The 22,497-nt window shown below is 39.5% G+C and overlaps 2 protein-coding genes across 4 annotated transcripts; one reads left to right on the plus strand and one right to left on the minus strand.

Moving 5' to 3' along the window:
• Positions 1-8,305: 8,305 nt before the first annotated feature.
• LOC308080388 (uncharacterized protein) lies at positions 8,306-10,739 on the minus strand. 2 transcript variants are annotated; one of them, XM_080422230.1, is made up of 7 exons: positions 10,586-10,739; positions 10,415-10,456; positions 10,263-10,316; positions 10,031-10,060; positions 9,764-9,799; positions 9,539-9,643; positions 8,306-8,998 (listed from the first exon to the last, which is right to left on the minus strand). In XM_080422230.1, exons 3-7 carry the CDS (start codon positions 10,279-10,281, stop codon positions 8,901-8,903), a joined length of 288 nt encoding a protein of 95 aa, XP_080278356.1. In that variant the 5' UTR covers positions 10,282-10,316; positions 10,415-10,456; positions 10,586-10,739; the 3' UTR covers positions 8,306-8,900. The 2 variants fall into 2 exon arrangements, with proteins under 2 accessions (XP_080278356.1, XP_080278355.1); XM_080422229.1 differs by having other exon boundaries at positions 10,415-10,739.
• Positions 10,740-14,712: 3,973 nt separating this feature from the next.
• Positions 14,713-19,228, plus strand: LOC308080387 (uncharacterized protein). 2 transcript variants are annotated; one of them, XM_080422227.1, is made up of 6 exons: positions 14,713-14,785; positions 15,293-15,407; positions 16,280-16,408; positions 16,883-16,965; positions 17,504-17,704; positions 18,850-19,228. In XM_080422227.1, the coding sequence occupies exons 2-5, from the start codon at positions 15,305-15,307 to the stop codon at positions 17,684-17,686; spliced, it is 498 nt and encodes a 165-aa protein (XP_080278353.1). In that variant the 5' UTR covers positions 14,713-14,785; positions 15,293-15,304; the 3' UTR covers positions 17,687-17,704; positions 18,850-19,228. The 2 variants fall into 2 exon arrangements, with proteins under 2 accessions (XP_080278353.1, XP_080278354.1); XM_080422228.1 differs by lacking the exons at positions 14,713-14,785; positions 15,293-15,407 and having other exon boundaries at positions 16,104-16,408.
• Positions 19,229-22,497: the final 3,269 nt, after the last annotated feature.

Genomic DNA, 22,497 nt, shown 5'->3' on the forward strand with positions numbered 1-22,497 from the left:
TTTTAACAGCTTTTTTACCACCATTGCAACCCAGTTGGTAAGCAAACTTCCTCAGCATTCAGGTTTGTACGGCTATGACCACATCCATGCTCACTATGTTAAACTAGGGGCTAAAAAATACTCCTTTTCATTCAAACCAGTAAATGCTGATGATGTGCAGAAAAAAACTACTCGCCCTCCAGCCAAACAAGGCCACCGGCCTTGAAAATATCCCCACCAGATTCCTCAGAGATGCAGCTACTGCTATTGCCCCCATAGTAGCCCAAATCACAAACCTATCCATCAGCCAGTGTCACGTCCCACAGGATTTCAAGTTGGCAAGAGTAATCCCTCTGCATAAAAAAAGGAAGCAAATTAGAACCTGGCAACTATAGGCCTGTTTCCATCCTTTGTTCCATCTCAAAGGTTGTAGAGCGATTAATTCAAGAACAAATCAACAGCTACCTCAGCGAGCATAAACTGTTGTTTGAATTCCAATCGGGCTTCAGAACCTCCCATTCCACTGACACATGCCTACTGTATCTGACCGACTACATCAAACGTGAGGTAGACGCGGGCAAATACTGCGACATGGTCATGTTGGACCTCCAAAAAGCGTTCGACACTGTAAACCATTCAATTTTACTTGATAAGCTGAGGGCGATTGGATTTGACTGCACATCACTAAACTGGATGAGATCTTACCTGGAGGGAAGAGAACAAGTGGTTGACATCAACGGAACCATGTCCTCATCCCTCCCGGTGAGCTGTGGGGTTCCTCAGGGCAGCATTCTAGGGCCGTTACTGTTTCTTCTATACATTAACGACATGAGTGCTGCCTGTAACTGCAAATTGTTCCTGTTCGCTGATGACTCGGCACTCCTGATCTCGGGAGAGGACAAGTTGCAAGTTGAGGAGGCGCTCAGCTCCGAACTCTCAAAAATCCGTACTTGGCTTACCGATAACAAACTGTCACTACACCTTGGGAAAACTGAATCCATTCTCTTTGGGACCAAACATTCCCTCAGACAGATGGATGTAAATGATTTCAAGGTCAAAGTCGATGACACAATTATCTCTAGAAAAGAAGAGATTACCTATTTGGGTTGTGTTCTTGACAAATACCTGACAGGTGAAAGCATGGCTACAAAGGTGGTCAAAAGAGTAAACCAGAGAACCAAATTTATGGGCAGAGTTTCCTCTTTTGTCAACCCTCAGGCCCTCAGGACCCTCTCTGGGGCCCTGATTCAACCACTTTTTGACTATGCTTGCACCTCCTGGTACTCCAACACCTCAGTGTCACTGAAGACTAAGCTTCAAACCTCCCAAAACAAACTGATTCGGCTACTCCTCGGATTGGGGCCCATGACCCACCTTTCTCCCACCCATTTTGCCAGGCTGGCTCAGGGTGGAAGACAGGGTTAAACAACTAAAAATGGGACTGGCCTTCAAAATTGTAAATGCAAATTTGCCCGATATGCCCCCTATTACCGCATATCTGAGTAAATACCTCCAAAAGGTTAGCGACACCCACAGTCACAATACCAGAGGGAGCGTTAACAACAATTTGGTACCACCCACCCATAAAACAAACATGGGCAAATTCTCCTTCTACAGCACTGCCACCCAGGATTGGAATAGTCTAACTCCATCCCTCAAAAAATGCAGTTCGCTGGGCTCATTTAAAAGAGCCTTAAAAAAATCACCTTTCAGGAGGCCAAATGAGGAGTACCATTTTCCCGTTAGACAGCAGACCCTCCCCCCCCTGTTCTTGTACATATTTTTTCCCCCTCTTTTTTATTTTCTTTGTTGTACATAGTGTTGTTGTTGTTTTTTTTTGCTGTTTATTTTGTAATGATATTTGAACTGTGGTGCCACTATATATGCCTATGAATTGAATACCAAGGCCCTCATTGGAAACAAGTCCGCAAGGACTTTTATGAACGGACCTGTTAGACAAAGTATTTTAAATGTAACTGTGCTGTTTTACATTTTTTTGCCTAATAAAATATTCAATCAATCAATCAATCTTGTATTTTATTGTTTAATTTATAAGTATCTTATTTAAGTGTCTGGGTGTTTTTAGCGGTGCCACAAATCAAACTCATTATGCAGAATAATTTCACAAAGTTTTCAAATGATTAAAATGTCAAAAATTCTTTTGAAAATAGCAGATCTACAAGCTCACAATGTGTCTACTGCTATTTTCAAATGCCTGAAATATATATAGGGCTGAAGTGGTTAATGTATGTTTTGTAATAATAATCTAAATCTTCAAAGTAATTGTCAAATAATTGTAGTGGAGTAAAAGTATAATATTTGCCTCTGAGATGTAGTGGAGTAGATGTAAAAGTATTGAAAATGGGAAAGAATTCCTCAAAAGTGCAGTACTTAAGTAAATGTACTTAGTCACTTTACACCACAGATTGGGAATTATTAAGCCAGGATTTAACAGCTATATTAATTTATCTTGGATCAACCATGAATCGGTTTCACCAGATTAATTTAGCTAGTTTAACCTGCATATGTTATTTATCCATGACTCGGTTTGATGAAAGCAATGCCACATTAGTTACCATGAAAATGTAGCTGTGAACAGCCATGTCTAACCATAGAGATGTATCCCAACCAGTGTTGCCAGGTATATGAAAACAAGCCCAAAATAAGCGACTATAGGGCAGTTCTAGCCTGGGATCAATACCATCTTCGGGTTTCTGATCCGGTCGAAGCGGAAATAACCAATGACCGGAACCGAACCATGACAGCAAAGACAAAATTTAAGGACAATTTAATGCCATTTTAATACCTCAAAAAGGAAAAGGAAAAAGAGCATTACTAGGAGCATAACAAACTACACTATAAAAACTGGTCAAACATTGGCCACATTGTCAAATACTAAGAGAAAGAGAAAATAGCCTTGCGTTGCGAGGCGTTGTGAGCATGTAGATCTGCTATTTTCACAATATTTATTTGTGGAACCAGAGTCAAACTAAATGTAATGCCTCATTCCTACAATTCCAAGTATGCCTACTTGTCAGGGTGGGGGGTCCCCAGTTCAAATATGATCATTTGTAGGGGTCATGGCCTGAAAAGGTTGATAACCTGATTGATTGATTGAATACTTTATTAGCAGTTTGCAGAAAAAAGCACATGAAAGTACAGTTCAATACATGGTCAGCTAAGAGGATTTAAAACCCAAGAAAGCCTATGGCTTGTTTCCATTGGGGTCCTTTGTACTCCATTCATAGAGACATAATGACAGACAGATATGCAATACTATGCAAAACATCAGAACAACTGTAAAAAATAAAATAAAATTACAAAGGGGGGGACTAGGCTTTGACTTTTACAGGGGCCAGTTTCGAATTGCAGCCACCTGTAGGTCTCTTACAAGGCCTCTTTTAGGGCAGTTTTGAAGGGGGGTTTTACACTCCTTCACGGCTTTTGGTAGGGTATTCCACATTTAGTGGCATAGCAGGAGAACGAATTCAACCCCTTGTTTGTGCCAAATCTGGGTTGGACGTGATCAGTGGAGCTTCCTCGGGTGTTGTGACTGTGGACTTCATTGACTTTTTTCGAGTACTTTGACAGGTACTGTACATGGGTGTCTTTTCGTTGTGGTGTATCTTGTAGACCAGGCCCATGGCAAGTTACTGTGTTACTGTACCCTGAGCCATCCAACCCTAGCAAAGTTATTTTTAATATTATTTATGAAGGATATGGGATGTTGGGCGGCAGGACATTTATACTTGCTCTGGGTTGTTAGTTTTTTTTTAAAACAACATCCTAATTCTAAACACCTTGAATCAACATCTGTCTCACTGTTTTCCAACTCATCTACAACCTCAACAACCCACATCAAGTCCGCCTGGGAGGCCGATATTGGTGTGGAGCTGATGGAGGAGATGGAGTGACGGTCTGAAGAGGGGTTCAGTCAATGTCAAGCTGCAGCTTATTCAGTATTACTCTAAAGTTAAGAAGGAAAAAAATAAGAATCCTACTGTATCTGATATTTGCGATAGATCCCAAATGGCACGTTTGGTCACACTTTCTGGTTTTGTCAGAAAATGTGTCCATTTTGGCAGAACATTTTTGCTTGGTTTAGTAGACTCAAGTATAGTAAGGCAGGAAATTGATACCATAGTGCACTTGGTGATACAAGCGCGAAATTTGGTACAGATGACCTTCATATGACCCTAATTGATAATCAACCTCTGGCCACGCAGAATTCCTAAGATTTCAAGATGGCCACCACCAGTTTTCAAAATGGCTGCAACTGGGCCAATGTTTTGGACTATATCACTTTGCTGGGGCTTATTTTAATATATGAGAATATGTTCTGGAGGTATTTCTACCAAGTACGATAAAAAATAACATTAGGTTCCAATATGGCGGCATGTTTTCCAATATGGCTGCCGATAAATTGCAGAAATGTGCATCTGCTTATGGTTTATCCACATGAGCTTGTAGTACATGTATTTGTATTAATTACCATACACAGAATCCATTTATGGAACATTTGAAAGTGATGTATTAGCTTGGTAAATAGCAAAAAAAAAATCAGCAGAGCTCACTTAACCTACTGAAACTCTTGTCACACTGTTTACAGATGTGGGTTTTCTTTCCTGTCAGTGCATTTACTTCTCCTGGTGGTGTTACTAAGGCTGTAAACTGTTGACTGAAAGATCTTGGTTCATCTGTGTCTCCTTGTTTCTGATTGGTTAAAGAGCTGGGTATTTGATGACAGGCTAATGAGGGAATTTGCCCGTTCCTCAGCATTTGGTAGTAGCGGTTATTGTGGCTCGTCTTCATGTGTTTATTGAGAAAGACCTGAGTCTTTCTCAATAAAGACAAAAATCTGAATACTGGGGCTCTCTCTACCTCTATCTCTCCTTCTCTATACGTTTCTATATTCCATTGTCTATCTTTGTTTCTATGGATGAAGTGGACGTGTAAAGACATATTCACACTTTATATAGGCTGTTAAAAGTTCTGGTCTTACATCACACAGCAGTGGTTCTTTAGGTCACATAACGGAACCAAAGTCTTGTCAATCTGTTTACAGTGGAAAAGTTTTTGTCCTGTGTAGACTTGCTGGTGTTTCTTCAGGTGACCTGAACAAAACTCTTGTCACGCTGTTTCATCAAATATGGATACGCAGGTGTGTCTTCAAATTATGCAATTGACTGAAACTCTTGTCACACCATATACAGTGGAAAGTTTTTCTCCAGTGTGGATATGCTGGTGTGTCTTCACGCTACTGAAGAGACTGAAACTCTTGTCACACAGTTTACAGTGGAATGGTTTTTCCCCCAGTGTGGATACAGTGGTGGTTCTTCAGCAGAGCTCACTGAAACTCTTGTCACACTGTTTACAGATGTGGGTTTTCTTTCCTGTCAGTTGATGTGCATTTACTTCTCCTGGTGGTGTTACTAAGGCTGTAAACTGTTGACTGAAAGATCTTGGTTCATCTGTGTCTCCTTGTTTCTGATTGGTTAAAGAGCTGGGTATTTGATGACAGGCTAATGAGGGAATTTGCCCGTTCCTCAGCATTTGGCATGCATTTACTCAAAAGAAAAAACAAGAACAAATGCAAAACAAAGATGTACAACATTCGCAGGAGTAACTCTGTGGAACAGTCTTGATAGTGATCTGAAATTGTGTAGCGCCTTAAAAATATTCAAAAGATTACTTAAAAATAAGATGATAGATACTTATAAAAAAACCTAAATGGCATGTGCCTTCTGTATGATTTTATTTATCATAGCATTGCATAGCATACTTGTACAGTACAGCAAACACGTACATGTTCAGAAAAGTGTCTTGTCCTTGTACCTTGTTTCTTGTTTCTTGTTTTTAGTTTTTTTATCTCTCCATTTTGACTTTCATTTTTCTTTGTTTTATAAAAGGGTAGGCGTAATAAGCAATGCTTCAGCCTATACCTTTTTGGTCAGAAATGTGGGTATCTTTTCTTGATAAACTTTTTTATTTTAATTTATTACCTACTGTAATGTCACCACAAATTGACTGACTGAAATAAACTAAACTAAACTAAACTTGTCAAATTGTTTACAATAGAAAGGTCTTTCTCCAGTGTGGATACGGTGGTGGTTCTTCAGGTTACCTAACTGACTGAAACTCTTTTCACAAAGTTTACATTGGAAAGGTTTTTCCCCAGTGTGGATAAGCTGGTGTTTCTGTAGACTACCTACTGTAACTCATTGAAACTCTTGTTACACTGTTTACAGTGGAAAGGTTTTTCTCTAGTGTGGATACGCTGGTGTGTCTTCATGTTACTTAACTGACTGAAACTCTTGTCACATTGTTTACAGATGTGTTTTTTCTTGTGTATTTACTTCTCCTGGTGGTGTTACCAAGGCTGTAGACTGTTGATTGAAATATCTTGGTTCATATGCGTCTCCTTGTTTCTGATTGGTTAAAGAGTTTGGTATTTCGTGACAGGCTACTGAGGGAATTTGTCCGTTCCTCAGCATTTGGCAGTAGCGGTCATTGTGACTGATGTGTTTAATGAGAAAGACCTGAGTTTCAGAATACTGAGGCCCTCTCTCCATACCTCTGTCTCTGTCTCTCATTCTGTCTATGTTTCTATATTCCATTGTCTCTCTATGGTTCTATAATCCAGGGATGAAGTGGATGTGTAAAGACATCTTCAGACTTTATATAGGTTCTGGACTTACATCACACACAACACAAACTGTTGCCATGCGTGCCTAGCAATGACGGCGGTGGGTGAGCCTGACGTTTGGGAAGGCTAATGTTTGACCAACTACAGCGCCAGGATGAAACTACCGACCATGAAATATAACTAACAATGCAATAGTCTCAGAAAGGATAAATAACACACAACAAAACCTAAGTTTCAAAATCAAAGAGGAGGACATTTGATTTATCAAGACCACTTTGAATGTAAGTTATGAAATAGGCTGTTGTTATATGTGCAAATCAGCAGTGGGCGGCGCTGGGGTGAGAATGGAGGGGGGGGGGGTAATGGAATGAATTTATAACATAAAGTGTACTGTCTAGTGACTGTCTGTCAAGCTCCCTGCCGTTTACTATTTTTTTGTTTTTGTTTTGTTAGTTTTTTGCTTACAGATGCTGTTACGGATAAGAGCGTCAGTGTAGAGGATCTGTTGTCTGTGTTGTGTTATGTGTGCGTGCGCCCGTCTTCGTCCTCGTCTTCCCTTTGATGTTATGCAGATCCTGGGTGCGACTCAGTCTCCAGGATTGGTGGGGAGCTCTTCACTTCAAGCTCAGCACTCCGCACCCCTCCAATCACCGTTCTGTCCGTCCCTTTAAAGCCGACCTGAATCCTTCATTCACGGCCGCTGTCAGTTGTGATCTGTCTGAGTCTAGAGTAGGCTAGTGGCAGCGCGCCCACCGGAGCAGTCAGAGTTTCCAAATGTGCCTTATCATTCCCTTCTCTTTGTACAGGTTGCTACTTATATTAACGTGCTAAATGGGTTATGCAGGGCAAGTATTGTAACTACTATTACATTCCTTCTTTAATGTGTTAAGACCTCAGAGGGCAGGTTCCAGTACCTTGTATTTTTGTGTTGGCCCAGTTCAGACTAGAGTAGTCAGGTAGGGTAAGTTTTCTTTATTTCTTTCTTAGGAGTATTATGTAGATAGCCAGCGTTGCCCACATGGAAAGAACCTATATGCGTCATATATGTTTGTAATATAGGACCGCATATATGTTCGCATACATAAAATTGGCACCTTTCCTATATGTATATGTACATATATGTGATATATGTGCATATATGTACATATATGTGCATATACATATATGTACATATATGTGCATATATGTGCATATACATATAGGAAAGGTGCCAATTTTATGTATGTAACATATAGGTACATATGACCTGTATGTAACATATAGGTACATATATGACCTGTATGTACCTATATCTACATATATGCAATGAAACATAATTATATGATACCTATATCACCTATAAAATAGGTGATAAGTTTGTACACATTAATCAAATCCAATAGAAACCCCAATGTAGAACTTTAACACTTTATTTAAACAAGTTATAATATGAAAACATGAAACATTATGGCTTTTAAAGTGTCAAACAGCTGGATAAAAAAAAAAGATATAAAATTAAATTAAATTAAGCTCCGGGACACTCCTTTTCCCCTGCCAGGCTTTTGGAAATGCCAAAACCCTGAAGAATGACAACTCAAGTCGCTTTGGGAAGTACATGGACATCCAGTTTGACCACCAGGTTAAATTAAATTACTCCAGTTTGTAATTATACCTGTACAATTTCAACATGACTTCTGTTATGGCTGGGCCACCTACAGTATATGAATAGAGCATCATTCCCCCACAGGTGGGAGCTGTTAGAGGCTACATCCTAAGTTACCTGCTGGTTATCTGGTAGCAACGTTTGGATTGCTCAGGAAGGACACAGACCCAAGAGAATAGACAGAAGAAGTTACTCATCATTGATGTTTTATTAATGAATCCCTAATCTTAGTTACAATTAAATGTGAATCCCTAACCAATAACAGAAGTTATAAGACCAATATGAATTACCAATGTTTCAGCAGCAAGCAGAGCGCTCCGGACACCGAATATTGTTGAGAGTGAATACTAATGTTCATGTTGTGATTAATATACCGTAGTGCATCAGCACGTCCGCTTGGTCCATCAGTTCGTCGAACGATGGGGAGGTGCTCTGGGCCTCCTCCCATCTTGCCTTCAGGTCAGGTCGGGGCTCGCTGACCACTAGGATGTCTGTCGCCATCGAACGACACTCTCCATGGTAGTGGACATTCGTCATGCTTGGTGTTTGTGTTGGGTGACTGGAGGAGTGCAGGGGATGGGGTGCACGCGGATACGTGATCGCCAGCTCCGTTCAGATGAATGGTGGGAGCCATCAGAACAGCAGGCCGTGGCACAGGTCATCGTGCCATGACGCAGCCACTTCTGCAGTGCATTCCTGTATAGCAATTCGGTCAAATTGACGAGCAGCCGCTGGGGAAAAAAGTAAAAAAAACTTGTTATAAAGATAAATAAGACAGCTGGCAGGTGGCTTTAGGAGCACTTCACCCATTTTCAACCCCATAGTCATATAATTGATCCACACTAATGCTCGTAAAACATGCCACCATTCATGTCTACTCTGTTCAGGAGGGCAGTGGACAGCTCAGAAACCTGCCTACCAGTGACATGACAGGTCATCATTTTCAATGTCCATTAGCTTGAAATGATGTCACTGGTAGGCAGGTTTCTGAACTGTCCACAGGCAAAGACCACCTCTGAGACAGAAATGGTGCCATCTTATTGTGAGCATTACAGAGGACCACTTATATGAACTTAAGGTTGGAAATGGGTGAAGTGCTTCTTTAAGAGTGGATGCATTTTCCATCAGGCTCATTCCATGGTGAGGAAAATGCATCTGTTCTTATTTACTTGAGATAAAAGTTAAAATACTTAATTAAATTAAATATCCATCATAAAAATTGCCAAATCCACTGTAGTAAACCTAGTATTTTGAGGTGCAGATTGACTCACCAAACATGCAGTCCTGCATCAGCGTGTCCTTGAAGGCCCTCTTCTTATTCCTTGTTTTCTCTGATGGCACAGTGTGGTAGGGGCTGGAGTTATACATTGGCATTCCTAGAGAAAGACAGACAGAACAAAATAAGGCAAATAAGCACCATCAAAGTAGTTATCAATGAGCACCATATACACTAGCAAGTGTACCTAGTGCATGTCTGGTGGTAAAAAAAAACTCACCTTTATAGCCTTGGGGGTGATGATTGCCAGCGAAGTCTAAAAAGAGGACAATTAAAATATTTAAAAAAGCTTGTATGCAATTTATCAAGACTGTATGTTTTAATGTTTAGAGTAGCAGGAGCTATAAGTTCAAATATGTCAGTCTTTAATAAGTTACAGTATGTCATGGCACAATAGCCAAGGCACAGCAACTGTTTAGTAATGGCTAATAAAATAATCACAAATGTATAAAAAAGGCTCTTGTTGACACAGGGACAACAGACATACCATTCCATGCTTGTCCAGTGTGGTTCCCTCCTGAAATGGATTAAAATAGCCCTAATTGGTCACTGTAAAATACAAGTTCTCATATAATATCGTGCCAACATTAACAGATCCTTGCAAAATAAGTAAGGTCTCCAGTAAGGCACGACTAGAAATCCAACCACCACCTATTGAAACAGACTGGAGACACACTAAGAGTGGCTGAGAGAATCATCTAGCCTATTAGTCTACTTACCATGATTGCAGGGGTCCATTGACTCCAACTCTGCCAAGAAGCTTCCACCAAAGCCTAAAATGAGAGAACACAAAACATGAACTATGAATTCTATCTAAAGCACATTTACAATCTGTCCACCCTGAGGTAGTAGTGTGAAGTGGTTCACTTACCATTATTAGGCTGGTTATCCTCCGAGCAGCTTCCTCCAGAGGCTAAAAGAAGGGAACACAAGACATGAATAGTGGACGCTGTAACCTTTGAACACATAACCTGAACTAAATGCTTGTAAAGCTTTCATGCAATTACATTTGGTTTTGCCATGTTAGTAATTAATGACATACCACTGCTTGCATTTGGTGTTGGTACAGAAGGGTACTGGCTGGATTCTGGCAGCACTGGAATTATACATGGCAATACTTAAAGTAGGTGTAGCAGTTAGTGTCATAACTGACAGTGTCACCACTGTACCTGGAAAATTAGGTGGCTTGAAAAAAAAAATCGCTTCACACTGCTGTTTTCTGGCTCATCTGACTTAGGCCAATTCTAAAAACACCTCCTAAAACCTAACCTAAGTTTTCTGAAAACGTTCAAATTTTTACTAAAAAAATTAATAATATATACACACACACACACACACACACATGTATGTATGTATATATATATATATATATATATATAAATTATTATAAAACTTACATTAACCACTTTAGCCCTATTTTATACATAGGACATTTGAAAATAGCAGATCTACAAGCTCACCACATGTTGCATCGTGACGCGTTGTGAGCTTGTAGATCTGCTATTTTCAAACATTTTACTTTTGGTACTTTAAGTATATTTTGATGCCAATACTTTTGTACTTTAACTCGAGTAACATTTTGAACACAAGGCCTTTTACTTTTAACAGAGTATTTTTATATTATGGTATTGCTACTTTTACTTAAGTAAAATATCTGATTACTTCTTCCACCACAGCCTTTTCCATGAGCTAACCTGGTTTCTATTATGCTCTAGATCCCGCCTCCTATATCCGGTAAATTTTCACATACACACATGCAACCACGGATGTAGTTTCCGTATCCGGTCTAGACCGGAAGTGCTTCCGGCAAAGTGAATTGGTACCCGTTGGTTTAACATTAGTAGCTAGCTAGTGAGTTAGCACCATACATTCTGCCTTGTTAGTTCACCACTATTAAATGAACGAACTGCTTCACAGTAGTGCTGGTTACAACAATGATTATACAACTGTTAAAAACGCTAATAATCTGTTATTGTATACACACAGATAAACAAATGAAAGTACATTTTAATCACGAAACATGCTAACAAAACGACGGGCTAACGTTAGCTAGCATGCTAGCTGCTTTAATAACATGCATTGCTATTTACTAACACAAGCTACAAACCCCGGACAGCATAAAGATAACATTTAGTCAAACGATGAGAGTCGGGTGACGGTATCTGAACGGGATAGTACATTCTATTCCCATAAGAACTCACCAGTCAACTATTATTTGCTAGCTAACAAGCTCAGGTCTGCACTGTAGTTGCCACGGTAATAATTCACAAGTTAACATTTAGTCAAACGATGACAGCCAGATGATGGTATATGAATTGCATAATACATTATATTGTAAAGGACTTACCAGTTTGTCTTACTAGAGTAGTATTTGTGAAGTTGTCAACAAGCCTCAATTCGCGCCAATGTTTCCTTTGAAAAACTCAAATCCCATGAGATTTAGCTGGTCTCGCGAGTTGTGACGACTACCCTCTCGCAGGGGAGGGGGTGCGAGGGGAGGGGAGGGGAGGGGAGGGGAGGGGGAGGGGGGGGTGTGCAATATCAGCACTACACGTTGAAACAATGTCAATTCATTGTTGGGCATTTCAACATTGAAAAACCATCATCTATACTAAATTGATTCAATGACATTTTTTTAAATGTTGAAATCGTATCTGTATTTAAACATTGAATCAACATAGCTTTTTCAACCTCAACCAAAAATAACCAATCTGACCAAAATCCAACATTGAATTAATATCTTTTGCTATCTGGGAGGTGATGATTCAGTGGCCTCCACGTGTGGATATGCAGGGTTTGATGAGGACAGTGTTGTTATATTCATGAATGGATTTCCAGGTGATGATAGTCTTGATTTGTAAATTAATTATATCTTGGCCATATATGGACATTGCCAAATATCGGCTTAATATTGATGACATCATATGATTTAGTCAGAATATGCTTTCTTGGTCAGATATAGAGTACGGTCCGCAATGTAATGTTAGATTTGTTACGGAATGGACCGAACTGACTGACAGGATCTGCAGGCTTTCATAAACTGTGACCTGTTGTATAATAAAAAATTAATAACTGATAATCACCTACAAATTAGAATTCACTGCTGACCCACAAGTGAAATCATTTTGAGTTCATAAGTTTAATATGCTTTATCTTAATGAAGTATATAATTATATTTCTCCCAACTAGTGATCAGATAGACATGCTGAGACTCTTTGAAAGAGATGTTAGTGAGATTATCCCAAGAACTCAAACAGTGATCACTGAAAGACAGAGATGAGACTCTTTGAAAGAGATCCCTGCTGAAAAAACCAGCACAGACCAGCTTATGGTGGTTGCTGGTTTTAGCTGGTTTTAGCTGGTCTTAGCTGGTCTTAAGCTGGTTTAGATGGCATACCAGGCTGGACAAGCTGGTCAGGCTGGTCAGGCTGGTTTGCCAGTGTAGTTGGTTAGCTGGTCACTAAGCTGGATTCTGCTGGTCTTTGCTGGTCAGCCAGCTGGCTGGCTGGACTGACCAGCAAAGCCAAGCTGGTAGCTGGTCTTTGCTGGTCAAATGGGTGGACTTCCCAGCAAAGACCAGCTTACCAGCTAGACTTAGCTGGTCAGATGGCTGGACACTGGACAGACCAGCAAAGACCAGCTTAGCAGCTGGTCAAGTTTGGTTAGATCCCGATCCAACATGTGGATCGGGACTCCCAGGGGGGTCCCCACGTCATTTGGGGGTGGTCCCAGTCCCCAGATGACAGTGAAGTGATAATTTAAGGACCTTTAAGACCTTTTTAGTACCTAAAAAAAACCCACCATTACTGCATCAAAAGTAATCAACAAACTATACTATAAAAAAAATGTCAAACATTGGCCAAATTGTCTAACAATAATAATAATATAAGAAAACATTTTGAAAATAGCAGATCTACAAGCTCACAACACCTTCCTTGCGAGGCGTTGTGAGCTTGAAGATCTGCTATTTTCACAATAGAGTCAAACTAAACATAATGCATCAACTCCTACATTCCAAGTGCTTTAAGGGTGGGGGGTCCCCAGTTCAAATATGATTATTTTGGGACGTCGCGGCCTGAAAGGGTTGAGGACCACTGGGTTAGATCACGTGTGTGTTTCCCAAAACAGTGGGTCGGGGCCCATTTGTGGGTCATGTACACATCACGAGGAAAGATCCCTTTTTTTGTTTCTTACAAAAATATATTACTATATTATTTCAAAACATTTCCCACCCAAAAATCTAAAATCTTCATCAATAAAAAAACAAATAAATACAAAATCTAAGAAATTCCATCAATTAATAAAAAAAAGCATGCAGTGAAAATAGCAGATCTACAAGCGTTGTGAGCTTGCAGATCTGCTATTTTAACTAGTTTGGATCCCGGGGAGACATCATACCTGCCATTAGACTGTGAAGATTTTCTTCTGTTACAATTGCCCCCCCCCCCAGTATATACAGTATATTTTATTGTATTGTATTGTATTGTATTGTATTGTATTGTATTGTATTGTATTGCATTGTATTTTACTTTACATTTCTTGTCCTTTTCTTGTGATGTGACATAAATATTATATTTAATAATAATAATAATAATAATAATAATAATGTATTATTATTATCATGACAACATTCATCCAAACTTATTTACTTAATTTCGCAATTGGCAAATAATATGCTAGTTTGATTCTAAATAACACTTTCTTTTGCTATGGTTACCAAAATGAACAGATCTACAGATCTACATCTTGTCGCAATTTGACGTGTTGTGAGCTTGTACATCTGTTTTTACAGAGAAGCGGGCCCTTTATGGGCCCTGAGCAGTGTTGCCATATCTGCTTATTATAAGTGACTTTGGGCTTGTTTTTCTGTAAAGTTGCTTGTAAATATTAGTGTTATATTATTTTTGAAAATAGCAGATCTACAAGCTCACAATGTGTTGCAAATGCGACGCACTGTGAGCTTGTAGATCGGCTATTTTCAAATAGGTTTAAATGTCGCTTCTTTTGGGCTTAATTTTTTTTCACAGACCTGGCTGCTTATTTCTCTCACAAAATCTGGCAACACTGTCTCAGCAGGCTCGTGACCCTTGAACTACCGCTCGCGATACGCGGGGAGAATGAATGCTATCTGAGTCGAGCTGCAGCTCTCACTTCAGTAGAAAGTTTATCGATTCATCAAAAATAATTATAAACCGGCTTCAGAGAAGATAAAAGAAAGAAGAAGAAGCGGCGGACATTTTAGGTGAGTGTTGACACACAGAAATACTATTTATGTAGGCGTTTTAGCCTACTATTACTGTATTGATAATTAAGTGCGTAGGCTGCTGTGTTCGAAGTCAATCACAAGTGACTCATGTCATGACCCAACTCTACACATTGTTTAGTTATTTAATTTGTCTTGATAAAGGGATTATGACAATAATTACAATAAATTATAGTGGGAATATACAATATAATTTATACTATAGGCCACTACTGCTTGCCTGTGTGCCGCTCAAAACTAAATTCAGAATATGACGTCTGTGTGTGTGTGTGTGTGTGTGTGTGTGTGTGTGTGTGTGTGTGTGTGTGGACACACGCTTTCAGTGATGAAGCTACAGAGTGTTTTAATATCCCGTGAACTCTGAACATTAATGATTCCCTTGTCTGTCTGTCTGTCTGTCTGTCTGTCTGTCTGTCTGTCTGTCTGTCTGTCTGTCTGTCTGTCTGTCTGTCTGTGTGTTATTATTACACATTTCTTTGGCTCCAGTGGCCAAAATGAATGGTTTGCAGCCCTACTAAAAGAGAAAAAGGAACCCAGAGAGAACCATTATGTGTTATGCCCCCCCCCCCCCCTCCCACAAAGAGAAGAAAACAGTTTGAAGGTAAAGTGATATTGTTTTGTTAAATGTTAAAGTAATCATTGCTTGTTCAGTAACAGGGGTCTCCCAGACTCTCCACCTCTTTAGTAAGCCGAAAATGCATTTCCAGGAATACCAAATTTAACCAATCAGAACTCATACAGGATACAGGATAAATAAGTTACAATTGGAAGTGATGACACAAAGAAGTGGGCATACAAAATTTGAACCCATTTAGACCAGGAACGCATCTGTGTAATTGTTTTGATTTCTTTGGCTAGACCTTTGGCTTCAAAAATAGCAGATCTACAAGCTCATAGCGCGACACCGAGTGGCGCGCTATGAGCATGTAGATCTGCTATTTTTGAAAATCTTTGAATATATATGTTTTAAAGTGAACATTTGTACCTCAAATCTTTTTCCTTTTATGTTCAAAAAACTTTTAGGATTTAGAGAGCATTTTTAGAATCGGCCCCAGGTCTTAATGGGTTAAAGCTGCACTATGTAACTTTCCTCTTCTACCCCGGATTTGAACCCGGTTTCCTGAGCAAGTGCTGTAACCTTTTACCATTGAGCTAATAGAGCCTGCCTGCTTGCTCAGGTGATACATTGAATCTTGACCATCAGATCAAAATTCATGTCAGATCCTGTGTCTAGGTGAGACACTATCTAAATGTCTCAATAGAAGAGCAGGGAGACTAAATACAACCACCCCAATTATATAAGTTATATTGTATTATTTGTATTAACATACTCTAACATACAGATTGTATAAGTTATATTGTATTAATATACTCTACGATACAGGTTGCATAAAATTACATTTTATTCCACTTTAACTTTCTAACAAAAAACATCTTGTTTTATCCAAAATATATTACTTGCACTACCTTTAGACTCTGACTCGTCTGAATACGGTGGAGATGCTGTTGTTCCCCAAGCTATCCACGACGAAATGTCAAGTACAGTCATACCCAGAAGAAGGCCAAAGAGTTGGAGCTGGACCTACAGCATCTTAAAACTAAGTAAGCAATGACTAATGTTAACGAAACAGTTGCATGAGTTTGCTCTTCTCTTTTTGTATATATCGATATGTTGGTTATTTGTTCTCATGTTCTTTTTTACTTAGATCTTGACCACAAATGTTAAAAAACATTATATAGAAAGCATGTTAAATGGAGTGGACAGATGCTAGGCTCATTATTAAACTGGTATCCTACTAAGGCATACATCAATTCAGTTTTTATTTTTTATTTTTCCGTACCCTGTTCATGCTTTAAGATGCAACAAATTAGAGATTGCAAAACAGAAACTGGAGGAAGGGCCCCAATATAGCTCTGCAGCAAAGCCTGACATCCCTGCTGCAGATAAGCAAACCAGTGACAGCATAGGTGTGTTTAGACAGTGATACTGTTCTACGGAAAATGGTGACAATGTGTACAATATAAGTACTGTGATACTGCCAAAAGGAGCTTAAATATGATTCTCTACATTTTCAGTTGCAACTTCCTCCGTTTCCTCTTCCCCCGAGTCAGACGATTTGGCATCGACACCTGGGATGTTTGACGGCAACGGTGACAAGGTATTGAAGAAACATACTGTGTAGGACAGTGGTTCTTAAAAGTGGGGTTCCACAGTGTCCCCAGCTAAATAAGAAACAGTTATCATTTCAAAAATAGGCAACGTGTCATGATTCATCGTGAGCTTGTAGATCAGCTATGTTTTGCTATTTTTGAACTATTTTTGAACAGTTTTGCCTATGGCATGAACAAAATAGGGATGCCGGGTGGAAAAGGTTAATTTCACTACTATTTTACTAGCTAGAATGTAATCCAATGACAATGTACTGTATAAGAATTACTTCAACTCTCCCCACCTACAGTATAGACAGTTGTAGAATTCTGTACTAAATGTAATCCAACAATTAACATCTTCTCTATTGGAGGTCCATGGCACCAACTCTTTTCTAAATGGGTCCACATTTGGGGGTCCTTGAAAATGTAATTTCTTTACAGTAAATTCTGTTTGAAGTGGGCCTGCTTTTGTCAAAAATGAGTCTGAAATGTCATGGTAAAATGTTTTTTAATTTCTAAAACATGTGTTGTTTTCTTCTGTTTCAGGTCCAGATTGGCTCTGGTGTGTGGCTCGAAAAGGAGATCTGGAAGATGGTGGCATCAAACACCAAGGACTCCCTGTTCATGAAGGAGCTTGCTGTTGCCATTTGGGGGACAACAACCCTGAAGACCATGCAGGAGCCTTACAAAGAATGCCCCACTAGCAAGGGGGAGGCCAAACCCCCCTGACCGCAGGACTCAGAAGAGGTATGTTTACTGAGGGGTGGGGGGGTTCATTATGACTTGATCTCATAATTCAATCTGCTCTGTGCATGACTGTAGTTCTCTTTTCCAGAAGGTGGAATTCCCGTTAGCGTTACCTGTTCAGTTTTTCATACCTTCATTTGGTTGTCTCAGCAGCATACTGTTTCAACCAGAAACACATATGGAGATGTTGATTGTTTCCAATTTATATCTGCTGCCGAGCCAATCAAATGAAGCTATGAAAAACTGATCGGGAAACGGGAATGTCACCTTCTGGAAAAGAGATTATATTAAGCTTATTAATCAATCATAAAAGAAAATACTCTATTGTAATAAAATCGATTTTATGGCTGAAATAAATGCCGATCTACAAGCTTGCAACTCGTTGGACGTGTTGTGAGCTTGTAGATCAAAAAAGTAATCAATAGAATAATCGCAAGTAGAATAATTGGTAGTGGCAGCCCTACATGCATGTGTGGCAGGGGTAGCTTTTTCCCCCAAATTGTTGTTGTCCATTGTAGCCATCTGACTTATTGCCTGCCCACTGTCCACCCACCTTTTTCATTCAAATGCATGTTTTCTAACTGAACTGAAACACGGGGTTAAAAAAACACTTCACCCCATTTTCAACTCATCTTCATATAATTAGTCCTCACTAATACACATTTTAAGATGGCACCATTTATGTCTACTCACTCTGTGTTTCGTTGATAGGTCGTGGACAGTTTAGAAACCTGCCTACCTTTGACATCATCTGTAGGCAGGTTTGGTCATTTAGAACAACTTTATTTGTTCATTATTAATGCAAGAACAATGGCTTCTACTTCTGCATGCAAACTTTCCAGGTAGAGACACACTGTAGTTTCTATTAGCTTGGAATCTCCATTGGTGATGTCACTGGTAGGCAGGTTTCTGAACTGTCCACATTCCACCAATGAGTGGCAGAACGAGTAGACAGAAATGGTGCCATTGTATAATGAACATTAGCGAGGATCAGTTAGTTATATGAAGATAAGGTTGAAAATGGGTGAAGTTTAAGTTACTTTAAGTTTTTCTCAAAACATCACAATTCATTTAACTCACCCCATGCAGTATATTGCTAATTATATTTGTTTTATTGTTGGGGGTTCTTGTTTGTTTTCTTTCAGACTGTTTCCATTGGTGGCTGCAGGGGCAGAACATTCTCACAAAGAGGAAGGCCATGGACCATGGCCAGGACATCAATAGAAAGGACAAGAAATTGTGTGTCTGTGTAGGGGGGGGGTAATGCTTTATAGCGCCACCAGCAGGCCGATTTTTGCAAGACACATTTTTGGCTGCAACTTTACAGATGTTTTCCAAACATCACACACATCGGTATACAGTATCTCCATAGTCATGTAATCAAGACGGATCTGTCCGATTTTTCATATTCTCTCACTCTTTTCCAGTCATTTGAACACTGTGTGTGTGTTAGTGTGTTCCTCAGGTTGAAGTTCATGTATTTATGTGTTTATTTATACATTTATTTGTTATTTAAATGTTGTTTTTGAGTTTTTTTTTATAAGTGTTTAATAAATTATTGTTATGTATGAAATTGATACATGATTATTTATGACTTTGTGGATTTTGCTCACTTTTATATAGGCTACTGTAGGCTACTGTTTTTTAAATATACCACGTGCTGTGGGCACCTGGCTGAAATTCACCATGATCATGCATCCTCTCCAGCAAAGTTTGTCACTGCATATCCAGAATACACCTGAATACACATAAATACCAGATAGCAGCTTAAACCAGCTTAAACCAGCTACCAGCTAAACCATCATAAATACCAGCTACCAGCTTAAACCAGCTAAACCATCATAAATACCAGCTACCAGCTTAAATCAGCTAAACCATCAAAAATACCAGCTACCAGCTTAAACCAGCTAAACCATCATAAATACCAGCTACCAGCTTAAACCAGCTAAACCATCAAAAATACCAGCTACCAGCTTAAACCAGCTACCAGTTTAAACCAGCAAAACCTACCACCTTAAGCTGGTCAACCACCAAGACCAGCTTAAGGTGTGTTTTGGACGTCCAAAACACACCTTAAGGTGGTCAACCACCAAGACCAGCTAAAACCAGCTGGTCCAGCTTAGGCTGGTCTAAGCTGGTTTTTTCAGCAGGGATGTTAGTGAGATTATCCCAAGAACTCAAACAGTGATCACTGAAAGACAGAGATGAGACTCCATAATAGCGACGCCATTAAGATCATTTTGAGAACTCAAACAGTGATCACTGTGAGACTGAACAGTGTCATATCTCAGGAGTTCAAATTGAGAAGAAAATGCACTTTGGTCTCGGCTGGTGCTCATCTTTATCTAGAGACACAAATGATACATAATGGAGGTCTCATTTAGGATTTTCGCTTGCTATGGGTTTGTGTTGAAAATTAGCTTGTTTTCCTCACTTGCCATATTCCATAATCATTGCCTTGTCACATGTATTTAGGATCAAATGTGATGACATTACCATTGTGTTGATGTAACACATCCCAAATGTGCTAATTTAGTCTTGCATGATATTTTAATGTTATCACATTACATTCATTCACATGCCATACTGTCATTGGGTGATTCATGCAGCAGGCTATAATACAGAATCTGCCACTGAGCTGAAACATTTACTGTACGGAATAGAAACAGTAGAAACAGTACTCTCCTACATCCTATAATGGGACACAGGGCCTACATATTAAGAAGCTATATAGGAGACTTATATGTCCTGTATTATGAACATATAGAGCCTATATATGGATAAAGAAGCTATATAGGAGACCTATATGGCTTGTATTATCAACATATATGACCTATATGAGGGTATAAACAAGCTATATATGAGACCTATATACCCTGTATATGCACATATATGCACCTGATTTTGACCTATATGTGAGATATATGCAGCCTATATGGAGCTTATACCAGGCATATATGTGGTATATATGCACATATATGCGCATATATGATCCTTATATGTAGCATATAGGTTACATATAGTTGCATATATGGAACATATAGATTCTTTCCATGTGGGTGGGGTTTCCCTAGTGGTTACAGGAAGTATTGTTTGTTTTATTTTGTTCTTTGATTTGGTTCCTGTCAACCCTATTCATAATACGCACGAGTAGCACCTCACTGTATATATATTTGCACTGATTGTATGCCACAATTTAATATCTGAAAATAAAAGCTTAAGTTTGGCTTGAACCATCTTGCCTTGTTGCGTTCCTACTCCCCTAGACCCGGTGGGTCGTAACAGATGCACCTAACAGTGCTGACTGTGCTGTCCATGGTTCTGAACACATACAATATGCACACCCACTACAGCCAGTCGCGCAGCAATATGCAACGTTTGATCTTGGTATTATAGGCATCAATGATCTCTTCTTTAAAAAAAAATCTGTGAGATCATGATCAATGTGAAGCAGACTCAGTGTTGACAATAGCCAGTTCCGGATGGGCCTCATTGCTGAGAATAATCTTTCAAATGTTGCGGTGCCAACAGGTTATGAGAGCCAAACCAAACGGAAAGGTTTTTAATTTGGTTAATATCCAGAAACAAGATCCCTTCTGATGCTTTCAGTTGTGTGTTTTGGATTTGTGTTGTCACCATTGTCATCTCAGTCAGTGTGAGTTTGTTAATGGAGAGTAGCCTAGGCTTATATTGGCTGATCAGGCTGTCTGCACCTCTGTAGTGCAGGATCTCGTACTCGTAACGGCTGTAGTAGGTCAGTGGCTAAATCCTGCCACGGCCCATCTGGAAGTGCTGTAGGTCTCAAAGGTTCAGGCACATCAGGCCTTGACACTCACAAACTTCTCTGCTGCTTTATCTATATGTTACCCCGCTATAATGATCAACAGGCAGGACTCAAGTATAATAGAAAAATATACAATCTTTATTAGCATTTAGTAAAAATAAGGAATTTCAATAAAACATAGTTTTATTCCAAATTCATTTAAAATCTGAAGTGAGCAATGACATACAACATATAACATTTCCCCAAATGCTTCCCACAAAAACCAGCTTGCTTGTGCTCCACTCCTGATGGCTGCAGGCTTAGAGAGGGGAATCAAATGGGTGAAATCACACGATAACACAGCACCTTACACTTGACCTCAAGGCCAACAATGCAACCAACACTGCAACTCTATAGAGCACAACAAACGAAAAGGCCCAATGCCCTCTTTGCACACGGCAGTCCAAATAGTGTACAAATCCCCTCACCTGTATGGCAGCCTAATACAAAGGGAGTTCAAGCAGAGCTGGGTTACGTGTGTTAGCTACGATGGGGAAGATGGTTTCTCAAACAACAAATAAACAAATAGAAATTTGGTCAAACCAGCCAACCAGCTCCGCACTCTACTTATCACCATAAGTCTAACTCTAGGAGCAAAACCATGCTCGATTGAGGTAGCCGGCCAGCTGATTTGTGCCATGTACTCAAACTACAAAGGAAATACTATCAAGAAAAAGGAACAGCGGTCAAACCTAGGCCGCTCACTCCACATGACCCTACAAACAAATACCAAACACAGTTAACTCATAATACACACATACTGTATCCAAATAACAGTGTGATATTAAAAGTACAGAAAAAAAAACTACATTACCATGTGACTCTGTAAGGTTGCATGAGTGACTTGGTTCACAATTGCCACACTTCATCAACTGCAGCTGTACACTGAATGTCAGCACAAACATGTAGAATGTTACACAGAATCACACATCACATGCAGAAATGTATAAAGCTCTTTTCCATGTACATA

This window comes from Gymnoscopelus braueri, assembly GCF_963280865.1.
Source record: "Gymnoscopelus braueri genome assembly, chromosome: 24".
In the NCBI taxonomy this organism is placed as follows: domain Eukaryota; kingdom Metazoa; phylum Chordata; class Actinopteri; order Myctophiformes; family Myctophidae; genus Gymnoscopelus; species Gymnoscopelus braueri.

Coding starts and splice junctions, on each gene's coding strand:
- LOC308080388 (XM_080422229.1), bottom strand. CDS start 10,511: ATGTGTTCAAAGGTTACAGCGTCCACTATTCATGTCTTGTGTTCCCTT. Junction 9,800..10,030: donor CACTGGACAAGCATGGAATG/GTATGTCTGTTG, acceptor TCCTCTTTTTAG/ACTTCGCTGGCAATCATCAC. Junction 8,999..9,538: donor GATGCAGGACTGCATGTTTG/GTGAGTCAATCT, acceptor TTTTTTCCCCAG/CGGCTGCTCGTCAATTTGAC.
- LOC308080387 (XM_080422227.1), top strand. CDS start 15,305: ATGGTTTGCAGCCCTACTAAAAGAGAAAAAGGAACCCAGAGAGAACCA. Junction 15,408..16,279: donor GAGAAGAAAACAGTTTGAAG/GTAAAGTGATAT, acceptor CACTACCTTTAG/ACTCTGACTCGTCTGAATAC. Junction 16,409..16,882: donor CTACAGCATCTTAAAACTAA/GTAAGCAATGAC, acceptor CTACATTTTCAG/TTGCAACTTCCTCCGTTTCC.